A 12812-nucleotide genomic window follows, 5' to 3' on the forward strand; every position below is an offset into this window, starting at 1 on the left:
GGGCACCGCCATAATATAACTATGTTTTGTGGTACAGTACAATAAAGTGTTGTATGTATGTAACATACAAATTTGCGCTGAAATAATATTGTGTATAGTTTTGACAAATTTAATTGACATCAATTTCATAGAATTTTATTCTTATATCCTCAGAGAATTTTACTACATCTTAACCAAATATAAAGGAAACCAATTTTCTTTTTACAATGTTTCGCCCATCAAACACCGGAAAAAGCACTCTCGCTGAAAATAAACCCCAATCCTGCTACAAAAGGTTTTAGAGCCTATTTAATATGGCTATTCTATTACACGTATGTGACAAATCTCAGAAGACAAGGACATAGAAAATTATTATTGTCCTTTTTGACACATTCTCGACCTTAAAGATACACGTATATACACGTACGTACAGATAAATAAACAAAAGATGTTTTATATTTTTTTAACTTACGCACTTATAGCCACACAAACCCTATGTCGTGGGTGCCCATACACTAACTACTACAGATTACACCTCACAAGAGAAAGAAATGTAGGCCATACAAATATTACACCTGGGCCGAGAATCGAACCCGGGATCTCTGCGTGGCAGACCGACATGATAACCGTTCGACCACGGAAGTAGTTTTAGACCAAAAGTAGAAAATTGAAGATAGATAGAAAATAGATGGAAGCCGTGGTAGCCTAATGGTTTGACCTACCGCCTCAAATAGAGGCCGTATGGGTTCCAATCCGGGCCATCCAAGATCTAAGATCTAAGACCTTAAACCCTTGCCTGAGAGGAGACCTAAACCAGGGCCCAGCTGTGGGACGTATAATGGGTTGATGATGGGATAAAAAATCATCTCAACTAATATATGTAACTGGATATTAAATAATTTCTTCGGATCTAAAGCGTATGTATTTTTTTTAAAGCAACATAAATAGATATACGGGACTTAGATCCGAAAAATAGTGTCATTCTCACTGTGTAGCCATCACTAAAACCTAAGAACTTGATAATATACGTTTCTTTTTTGTAATTCATCAACAACCACCAAAAATAGCGAATAGAATTATAATCTGTATAAAATTAATACTTCAACGGTTTGTTAGATCCTATCGAGTTAAATAATTCAAAGTAATTTTGGAACATTTTATTTCATGTCAAAAACATTTACAGCTTTTGCAAAATTCTGAAATGATTTGCAGAAATAAACATATTAATTCATATCATAACATATACAGGAATGCCCGAAAATGATATTCAAAACCAATGTTATTAAATAAATTAAATTTCCACCAGAGAGGCTACAAGAAATTAGCGAAATTTTCTGTTTACAAAAAACAAAACTTGGTCTACATACATTGAGTACGAGCCTGATGTATAAATTGTACAACCAAGAGGGGGACCAGGAGATATAAAGCACAGGGTATCCTAGTTTCTCTTCGGCTTCTCGACTTCTGTCTCTTAAAAATTAAATATTGAAACTCTATACTGTTACTTTGTACCTATGTGATGATGTCGCAGCAGGGGTCTTGTCCTTGTAGGTATTTAATAAAAAAAGACAAAACTGTGCAATAAAACATTAACTAAGGCCAACGGCCTGCTCAGTTACATACAAATGACGTGATTCGGCCTCACATAGACAATTCTATTTGTGTTTACTTATTTACTGTAAACTTACATTATTATTTATATTGCCTACCTTCATTACTTACATTATTTACATTGTTTGCTTTACATCATACACTTACTCTAAATACTATATAGTATTTAGAGTTAGGTATATATATTTGCGTGTGATGCACTTTGGTGGCATGGCTTACTGGGCTGCGATCGCTCACCATATGGTACTGGCAGAAAATCAACACTGTTTGACTTCTCTCGGTCTACAGTGTTTATGCTGAGTCAGGGCCATTTCAGCACAAACTGTAGTCATAGGTACATTAAAATTTTATAAGTTGTATAAAATTAATAATGAATGTTCTATGTGCTTTTATGTGAAGTGATTATAAATGTTTTGTTTCTGTTTGTATTTGTGCTGAATAAACGTGTTATCTATCTATCTATCTATCTATCTACTGCCCTGATTCCGTGTCTGGGTGGAAGACGGACACTCAGCGACAGGGAAAGCCGGGTTGTAACAGCCGCTTGCCTGCTCGAAGATCGTACTAAGCCGAAAGCGAAGCGGAGGCAACGGTTTCACATCCGAACTTTGGACATAAGTGTAACCCCAAATTGGGATTACACTTATGCACTAATAAGATATTTTAAATATTGATTATATTTTCGAAGAACATACAGTGTCGAACACCAAAATACGGTTACGTTTTAAAACACGTAGCAGCGACCGATATTACTAGTGACGTGCGTACTCTCGAGAGCTGTTGGATCGTCTCCGTGGCGGCAATGAGCCAGCGGGCGGCGCGGCGCGGGCGCAGCCAACGCACGGTGATTCACGCTCCATACTAAGGCGGTCATAAATACGTAACTCCGAAATTATTATTATTTTTTTATTTTATTACGTTAAAATATGATTAGGTAAACGTAAATTAATAAAATTATACATTTTAAAAAATATTTGACAATATTTAGGTGTAAAAATGTCTCGCAGTAATTTTGTTTTTAGACGATGTATCTAAAACATTTTATACTGCGACTTTTAATGGTAAAACTGTGTAAATAATGATTATTTGTATTAACAATAACCACAAATGAATAAATTAAAACAATAAAAATACATAAAAAAGTTCATTTTACAAAATACAAACAAAACACAAATTATACCAAAATACATTAAATCTCAACAATATCAACTTTAAATACATAACAAGTCTAATACAGCTTTTGACAGTACACCTTTTTTTTTAACAGGTAACTTTCGTAGACCTGTTATGAAGGGATCTGAATGAAGAAGCAGCCTATTTACTAAATCTGTGTTGGTCACAATGCGACTCATTTTACGCGTATGATTTTTTCTAAAAGACTTGATGTATTTGTTAGTCGCTTCAGCTGCTTCTTCAGACAACTCTCCGATTGACAACAAACCGTAATCTATAACATTAGCACCATGAATTAGAACTTTGTGAACGGAAGCAGGCATGTTATACCACGGATACTCGGCAACTAACTGCCGAGCCGTCTCTAAAGCGAACTCTTCGAAGTTCGTCTTATTAATATTATATCCCGAATTTAAACATTGAAGGATGATCCAGCAACGATCTAGGAGATCCTTCTTGATCCCAGTAATTTCAGCGGAAATTTCTGAATTCGAGAAAAACCGCCTGGCTGTATTACCATCGTTTGATGTTCCGCTTCCGCCACTTTTAGGCTTATCCACTATAAGCCCTAATCTTTCTCTAAATTGAGTCTGAACATATGATTTTTTTGCAGCAACAAGCATTTTGTCATTAGCGGACCTAGCTTGCCATTTCCTAACATCTAACTTGTACGCGACATGAACAAAATATTCAAAAAAACGTATTAACGCGTGAAGAGGTGATAAACCAAATTCATATTTACTCTCATCGACTTCCTTATTTAAACATTCGTCAATTTTGTTCATTTCACTGGGCAAGGCGTTACAAATAAAACATTTTGATGAAGAAACACCACTAAGTGCATTACACACTTTACCATCTACCATAGTAAGTTGCAAACAATGAGTAATGCGATATTCGCGATCTTCTTCCTTGAAAACAGTAGGCTGCAAGTTCCTTATTTTATCTTTAAAATGAGCTTCTTCCTCAACTGACACTGCAGTCGATTCCTTCAAATATCGGAGGCGTATAGGACGACAGTATCGAGTTGATGAAGGACGAGGATTTTTCCACAAAACTACTGAATTTTCTTTGTTATCTGTTGTCAAAACAAGCTGAAGTGGCACATACGAAGTAACAAACAGGCTACTGTCTTCAAGAGTGGAGTCAGAAAAACACTGTTTATATTCTGAATGCCCTGTACTGCCATCGAAACCCCATTTCCCTATCAAAGATATCTTATCTAGAGACTCATTAGGTACACTATCCAAAACATCTTTTTGAGACTTGAGAATCCGATTGGCAGTATGATCTAATAAACTTTGAAGTTCGACTTCGGCGGATGATTCTGTAACAGTAATATCTGAAGGATAACAGTGTTTTTTAGATTCCACGACACTTTGGTAAGATGGGAAAATGGTTTTTGAAAACTTATTGTCTATAAATTTCTTTACTAATATATATTGATGTCGAGTTAACTGAGCTTCAACAATGAGCGATAAAACTTCGCTAGAATCGATTTCAGGACAAGACAAGCTATCGGACGCATTGAGCAATGACTGTACAAGAGAAGGGTCTTGGTTAGACAAACTAGCCAATCTTCTCCTTTTTGTACGTTTACTGGTGTCGTCAAAGTTAATTCTCGGACGGCCATGCGATGAAGAAGTTGATGGTTTAACTTCGTCAAAGCTCTGAGATACACGTAACTCAGTTCGCTGTACATCAATATTTTCAACGACATGCAGCCAATCTGAATATTTTTCTAAGAATTTAGATCTAGTACGATTCGACTTTGCCCAGTAGTGGGAAATTCGTTTACAAATATTCTTAATTTTAAGGCTTAAAGTCTCTAAATCAATATTTTCGATGTCGTCAGAAAGGGATGATGTTTCGGTCAAAGTGCTCAGGACGTGTTGCATTTTTTCATTTGGATTACCCACTTTAGAGTGCCAAATATCAAAAATTGTCATCCTCGATACAGAACATTTGAAAAAAGTAGTATATTATTAGGGCATCTGGATACAAGGAGTTATCCAGACGCCCTAATAATATCTATTCAAGAAGTCATTACATCTATTCAAGAAGTCGTATTGCATGTATTCAAAGTGATCACTTATTTAACATCTATTCAAGAAGTCATTACATCTATTCAGATAGAGGTTGGAGTTATCCAGACACCCCAATAACATCTATTCAAGAAGTCATTACATATATTCAAGAAGTCGTATTGCATGTATTCAAAGTGTTCACTTATTTAACATCTATTCAAGAAGCCATTACATCTATTCAGATAGAGGTTGGAATAAAAAATAATAAGATCTTAAATTTATTAAGAAGTCCGTATATTCAGAATTCATGAACTCTTATATCGAGAAATTAAAACAAAACAGCATTAATGGATTCACATAGTTTATTTACAAAAAATATTATTTTCTATACACCACTTATTCAAATAGGATACATTTTTAAAAGCACATATATTAGTATGGTATATACAATTTTGAATATCCGACGACATTGAATATTTATCACTTAATGTTTCTAAATTAGGACAGTTTACGTTTTCTAGATTATGTACATTATCACTTTCTATTATCTTCTTCAACCACCGTACTTTTTCAAATCCTTTTGCATAAACACGTTTATTTTTACAGAAATCTAACATCAAACTCTTATAATTACAATAAGGCACATATCCTTCATTCCATAATATTCCTCTGTTTTTTTCTATCCATGAAACTTGTATACGTTCCTTCTTTGTTAGGTTATAAAATCGGTATGGTGGTTTAATCAACAACACAAGCATACTCTTGTTACAAATAATTGCGATTTCTTTCGGTATAAATTGATTGTTTTCGTTTTTAAAACCTTGAATATCCATAACCACGTTCATGATATTTTTCGAACAATGTTACTCAGTGGTCTATACTCAATAAGACGATCGTTTATGATCAGACAGTAGCCAGTTGTATTTTCAGGTATATCTTTTGAAGATTCGATCTCTAAACGAACGTCAACGGGTCCTGTTTTCAGTGAATCATTTTGTCTTGAACAGTCAATAACGAACAGTGGAGCTTTTTCCTCAAATGCTTTCAAATCAAGCAAGGGATCGATGCTCGTGTTGTAATACGACTGACGAAAGTTAGCATACATTTCGTATAATATACTATATTTGTCTTCATCAAATTTCAAATTAAGTGAATCATAAGGAAAGTACTGTGAATTTAAAAACAACTTGACATTTGTTATATTACAATGATCAAAAACAGATGGACTCTTCGATTTGTTCAGTTTTCTGTTAGTTTGTAAACCAAATATAACATATCTTGGTTTTTCTAACTGAGAAGCAGTTTTCACTGACCACGAGTGTTTTGTTGTCTTAGGTAAAAGAGGATATTCATATAAATCCCAATTCCGGAAAGCTAGTTGTATGGGTCTATCTTTTTCTAAATGCTTAAGTAATAATAATCTGTTACGGTCTGAAACTCTAACATGCGGTACACGCCATTGAACTTTTTGTATGTCTATTGCCACGTTATCTTTGCTATCAAGTATAACACTATTTAAAACTGTATTACTTCGATGAAGTATAAGTTCATGTCTACAATTGGCGACAATTTTCTTATAATCTTCTGCAAATCCTAATACTTTATTTAGTGGTATAATAACAGAGAAATGACCATCTTTTCGAGTGGACCCATTTAAATTCCAGCCCCACAGTGCTGCACTTCTACTTTCTCCTTCATTCATTGAGATGAGAGATTTAATGGTTGTTGTGATTCCCGTATTTTTAACATGATCTATTTCAACACCATTTAGTTCGTATTTTATGTATTGAAATAAAAATAATATCGGATTATTTATAAATTTAATCTCTTTTGGTGTTTTTTTTCCTGCTGCATCTTGTTCAAATACACTTGCACACCCCTCAATGTAAATGGAGCTTGCGGATGGTAATATATAAACATCTTGCTGATGAATAGGTATTCTAATTTCATCGTTTTCTTTATAGCTATGATTGTAGGGATTATAGCTGTGGATTTCATAGCTTTCAATGGAATTATCTTGCTGTGGTGGGTCCGATATTTGCAACATGTTTATTTTTTATTATTTATTTCTAAACCAAGAGAAAGAAGAAAGTTTTTATTACTTTTAGTAATTTTCTTTGTTGTGCCTAATCGTCTTCTCCCTTTGAACACTGGAAGCTGAATATTGAACTTTTGTTCATTCAATAAGGTTTTATTGTAAACATACATATTGATTTAATATTATAAAATATAAGATAATGTTTTATGATGACTACTATAATAAACATATACTTAGCACCCAATTCTGAACAATGTTCGTGTAGGAATGTGCTCCACTGGTTTAACATTTCATTTTATTTATTTATTGTCTTTGTAGTTGAATCATAAATATTTAGTTTTCCAAAATGATGTCAGAAATTTTAAACACAAATGCCCGCAGTTGTATAGATGATTTCCTTGTAAATTATCATAATTATATTGAATACGTGGTCCCACATATGCTATAAACTCTTTCGGTGGTTTTAAGTTACCGTAACTATCGAAATATTCGATATAATCTTTAAATTTTCCATAAGCTACCCAATGAGTTCCAGAATTTCTAGAAGAATCTAAATTAATCACACCACATTCCATTAACCATGGCACCTTCGGCAATTCGTCTCTCATAAATACACCACGAAAGTGAGGAATATTTTTTGTGTGCTTTATAATATCTATATTAGTTAAAGCTCTATTGGGTAGCCCAGTATCTAGTTTTTTTTTATTTGAAACATAAATTCCTAAACCACTTTTGTACGGCTTCAGATGTAATCCTTTTCCAATACACATCGCTTTCATTTTTATATTATGCCTCTTCAATTCTGATAGTTGTTTTTTGGCTGACTTATAATTATTTACAGCTTTGGTGATTCCATCAACACCCCCCGCTAAACTTCCTGTAGCAGATAATCCGGCAAAAATAGGAACTAATGGTAGAAATCCACCGGTTTTAGGTACAGGTATCACTCTCGGTAACGGTACGGGTAAGTCAGAAGCCAATTCTTGAGCAGCTGCATATGCTAATTCTATTAACATTTTCTTGCATTTTGGTTTTAGTTTGCGGATATGTTTTTTAGTATGCGAAATAATATTGCTCAATATCGTTTTTGTCATACCCGCTCCAGTTTTCTGAGCGGTTGCTAATTTGTCTTTTCTCTTCTGATTCGCGTTATCGGAATTATCATTTAAGTTTTTCATTTTCAATAATATTGTTTGCGAATACTTTATTCAAAGCGGTCTTTGTTATGTTAAGATCTCAATACAAATGATTACACGAAATTTGAATAGCATATTTATATACACTATATTTTACAATTACAAACGATTTGATTTATCAATCCAACTGTTTTCACTTAACGGAAGACCTAACCACTTAACATATACTTTGTTTCCTTTGCGTTTCAAAACTTTTTCAACAAGATATATCTCAGGGTGTACAGTTTTCTGAATTTCTTCACTATAGAACGCCCCTAAAATTGGTCTTGATTTTGAATCTTCTAGCAAATATGTAGGGGGACTGGTTTGTTGGATTTTTGTAATCTTGAATATTTCTGTAGACCAATTAGGTGTAAACCCCTTTTCAAAAAATCCTTTGTATTTACTGATTCTTACGAAATCTCCAACTTGAAATCTTTTTCTAGTCAATACTTTTTTACATTGTGTATTGTTAATGTATCTCTGTAATACAGTTCCTTTATTACTGTGATTAATTGTAGCTGGTGCTTTTCCGACTGTTCTGTGATAAGCGTGATTGTATTCGTAAACTTTTTTGTCGAGGGTTCCATCATTCCAATTATAATTTCCTTTTAAACTAAACTCCTTGTACAAGCTTGTCTTGAGAGTTCTTATAAGTCTTTCTACGATTGAGGCTTTTTTCGTAGAATATGTAGAATAATGGTTAATATTATACTGTTTGATAACTTTTTTAAATAAATTATTATAAAATTCTTTTCCCATATCAGTTTGTAAATTTTTTGGGTAACGCCCCCTTGCTAATAATGTTTGAAACTCTTTAGACACGTTTTCTTTAGTTTTTCGTTTGAGGGGAAATGTCCAAGCATACTTTGAGAAACAATCGATAATCACCAATATGTATTTGTATCCAGCATTAAATTTGGATAAAACTTGCATATCTATCAAATCTGCTTGCCAAAGGTCATCTATATCCCTTAACAATACACTTCTCCGGGGAAAATTCACTCTAGCATTCTTATGAATTTCATTAACGACGTCGGCTTTGCTCATAATGCTTGTTCAATTTTCCTTCGAGTCCCTTCAAAGCAATGTCTTTTTCAATATCTTTTATACGATCAACTAAGATCAAAATTAACTTTTCAATATGTACTAAATTGTCAGAATTCTTCTTAACAATTTTATCAACATAGTCTTTACTAACAATATCGGGTAATTCAGCTTTATCTGAAGATGAGATTTTAATTACTTCTACTTTAAAATTATCTACGCCAGTATCATTTTTTTTCTCGAGATTCATGTCTTATATTCATTAGAATACTTAGGGTAATGATGATACTAAAATAGATTTTATTCTTTTATTATACCGGCTTCCTTTAATTCTTCAATAATTGATACAATTTCATTTTCATGATTGTTGTTACCAGCGCTTTTAGATGCAATTAAAAGTTTCAGTCTTTCAATCAACTCATTTGGATCATCCCAATAAATATAATCTGTGTTACTTTTATATTGTTTTAGTTCAGGCAAGTATCCTCCGCTTTTTAATTGTGGTAACTTTTTGACTAAATCTGTATTGCGTTCATTTAGTTGAGAAAATAAAGGCTTGATGATTGTGCAGTATTTTTTAATCCTTTATCACCTTTTAATTTTCCGTTCGGGTCAAAATCACGTTTGTGTGCGTTAGTGTTAATTAACATTTCTTTGTATTCACTTTTGTCTTTTTCGGTCACAATCGTAAGATCAGGTTTATTACGCATTAGAAGTTCCTTTAAACCAGCGGTTAATTCATACTTCTTGTCATTGATGGTAATTATGTACCTTTTTTCCGCATGAGAAGCATCAGGTATATAAGATAAACTAACAGCACTATTTCCCATCATAAGCTTTTTATTTTTGGTTTGAATGCCAAATGGTACATTAAAATGTTCATACATATCCATCATGTCTTCTTTCTTTAGAGATAAAAGAGTGTCGTTACCATTACTTTCGTTTAATAAACGTTTACTGGCATCGTTAGCATATTCATAATATTCGGAATGGTCACTAGAATCTGCGTTGATTATGTCTTTGAAATTTTCATAATCTGTAGAAGAGTTCAAGTCCTCACTACCACCAGTTTCATCTATTTTGGTTGACATGGTGAAAGTGGGGATAGACTTTTTATTTTTGAGCAATGTTTCTAGAGGTTCTGTAATAGATTTAAAGACGTTTTTGTATTTCAGATTAGCTTCATCTTCATCACATTGAATCATTTTTATTTTATTCTTTATATTGTCCACCGATTTAACGAGTTGCTCTTTTAAATCTATTTCCATTGTACGGATTATTGATAAATCTACCAATTTAAACGAACACTCGACTGCAAGTGCGGTATTTAGACAACAAATTGCTTTATATGAGGATTTTATAAGTAAATAAACGTGTCAAATCCTTGTCTATACCTTCCCATATTCATTGCACAATCTTTATTTATTAATAAAAAGCTAAATTGATCTTGCCATATAACAACACAAAGCCGCTTAAATGTAGACCAATCTAAGTCTGTATTTACATGCTCGTTGTATATATGTCTTAAATTAATATCATCTTGTTTGAAAATAATCAACACATTGACATTGTCCCTGAGCAATTGTTTAGGTATTTTTGAATAAGTTTGAGATAAATAAAAACAGTCTATCTGTCTGTGTCTCCCCATAGCAAAATAATTACGAATATTCATTTGGTTTTCACAAGCGACATCATCAAAAATCATAATTGAATTTGTCAAAGCATCGTTGGGATGAAGAACTTCCTTGTTCTCGTTAAATATAAATAGTTCTGCCCCTGGAACACCTTCCATAACTTGTCTTAAAAAAGTATACTTTGGTTGAAATGCTGTCTTTGAATACAAGTAAATATGTTTAAATTTCAAACCATTTTCATGTAACAATAGATTCAACATAATGTTAGTTTTACCACAATTGGAAGGACCGCATACTATGCACCGGATTGTGTTTGGTAACAGCGAACTATGTTTTACTTTTTCTGAATAATTTTTTACTTTAATATTAGCTACTTCTAAAGTTTGAGTTTGTTTTACGAACTTCATCGTGAAGTGAGAGGGAGTTGAATGTTTTAGTATTTATATACTCGTCAATCAGAGGAATTGAAACTATGAACAAAACAAATGCGATAAGTATAATATAAATTCTTTATTTAAATTTAGTACAAGCGTATTTACAAATCTTAATCTTACAAATATTAAAAGTAAAAAACATACATTAAAAATAAAAAAAAATATATAAACATGAAAATAACGAAAAAGTAAAAATTCCTTATCGAATTACAAATATAATATACTTTACAGCAGGCAAATATCATTACGAATGTTAGTGAAAGATAAATTAAAAAATTGTTTTGTAATGCCCCCAAGGTAAGGTGTTGACTTTATTTACTAGTATCTGCCTTTTATCATCAGTATTGCTTAAAACCGTTTTATTAAGCTCTTGAGAGTAAAGTACGTGCTTGATTGATTTAATTAAATTCATTTTACATTTTAAATCTTTGACGTTGAATAATGAGTCTTTGTATTGTGATAAAGTAAGATTCTTAGTAACGCACTTAGAAACACCTTTAGCTTTATTGATTCGTGTTTTAATGCTGTTCAGGGAATAAAGTTTTGCTCTAAGACCTACAAATTCTCTAATCACATCACCCCCAAGTTCGTCTTTAAATAAGCCGGGGATTTTTGCATTCACCCTTTCTATGCAGTATGGATTATTTAAATCAAAGTTACTAGTATCAAATTCCGACAAATTATTTTTGATATCTCTGTAAACGTCCTCTGTGAATATCAAGTATAGGAGGCTATCAGTATCTGTATAACAAAGTTTTGCATTCTGATTATATATCTTTTTAATAAAATCGTAATGAAACTTGTATAGATGCTGTTTTGCGTATTCTAAAACTGAAAACCCAATGTAGATAGGTCTGTCGAGCACAATCTTTTCTGGAGTAAATTGAGCAGCTAGAAAATTTTCTGAGAACACTGAAATATTTTTTAGATTTGGGCGAGAAATAAGTGTTTCAGCATCAAGTCGCTTTTTTGTTAAATTATATTCATCTTTCCAAGTTGTGATCAATTTAACACTTACTTGTTTGCGTCTATTTTCAATAGTTTTACCGAAAATTGCATTATTCATGAGTTTAAAAAAGTCTTTTTCGAAAACGGACACAGCGGATTGCCGCAGATTTGTATTCAAATCTATGTATTTCTGTAAAAAATTTGACTGTTTAAAGCTCAGTATACGGTGAATATTTCTTAAAATTAAACCATTTCTCAACATTTCTTTCAAGTGAATGAAATGAACAACGTAGTTATATTTATCATATAAACTCGCAATCAATTTCGGAGACTTTCCTCCCGGGGGAATAAATTTCTCCGGAGCGAATGGCAAATCACTGTGCAAATTATGTAAGTTCTCAGGATACTCTAGATCCACTTCCAAAATAAACCCAGTGTCTCCATTTTCAGGTACTGTCAAAATATTAAACGTTTCAATTTCATATTTATTTAAAAATTTAAATTCAGAATAAGGCAAACTTTTAGTCATTGCATGTCCGTACAGATTGTTACAATCTAAATATATCAAATAAGATGACGGATTGAAATCATCAAATTCTGGTAAGTATTTATTATTGGCTTTAGCGTGTCGTAATGAACACTGAACCAATCCTCCGCGTATTCCTTTTTCTAACATTTGATACATTTCCAAATCATCTATCAAATCTAGTTCAATGCCTGTCGAAAGCAGCATAGCATCCCAACTC

General features: G+C 32.7%; 1 protein-coding gene across 1 annotated transcript in view; it reads right to left on the reverse strand.

The window, feature by feature from the left end:
* Positions 1–9030: 9030 nt before the first annotated feature.
* The window catches only part of LOC113231895, a 21870-nt gene continuing 18088 nt past the window's right edge, over positions 9031–12812 (reverse strand). Inside the window, exons 4-7 of the mRNA XM_026466436.1 lie at positions 11536–12712; positions 9643–10308; positions 9368–9571; positions 9031–9227 (exon numbers count right to left, since the gene is read on the reverse strand). Of these exons, the coding sequence (XP_026322221.1) occupies positions 9031–9227; positions 9368–9571; positions 9643–10308; positions 11536–12712 (2244 nt within the window). The remainder of the gene's footprint in view (positions 9228–9367; positions 9572–9642; positions 10309–11535; positions 12713–12812) is intronic.

The sequence above is a fragment of the Hyposmocoma kahamanoa genome, unplaced genomic scaffold, assembly GCF_003589595.1.
Source record: "Hyposmocoma kahamanoa isolate Upper Pololo Valley unplaced genomic scaffold, ASM358959v1 66, whole genome shotgun sequence".
In the NCBI taxonomy this organism is placed as follows: domain Eukaryota; kingdom Metazoa; phylum Arthropoda; class Insecta; order Lepidoptera; family Cosmopterigidae; genus Hyposmocoma; species Hyposmocoma kahamanoa.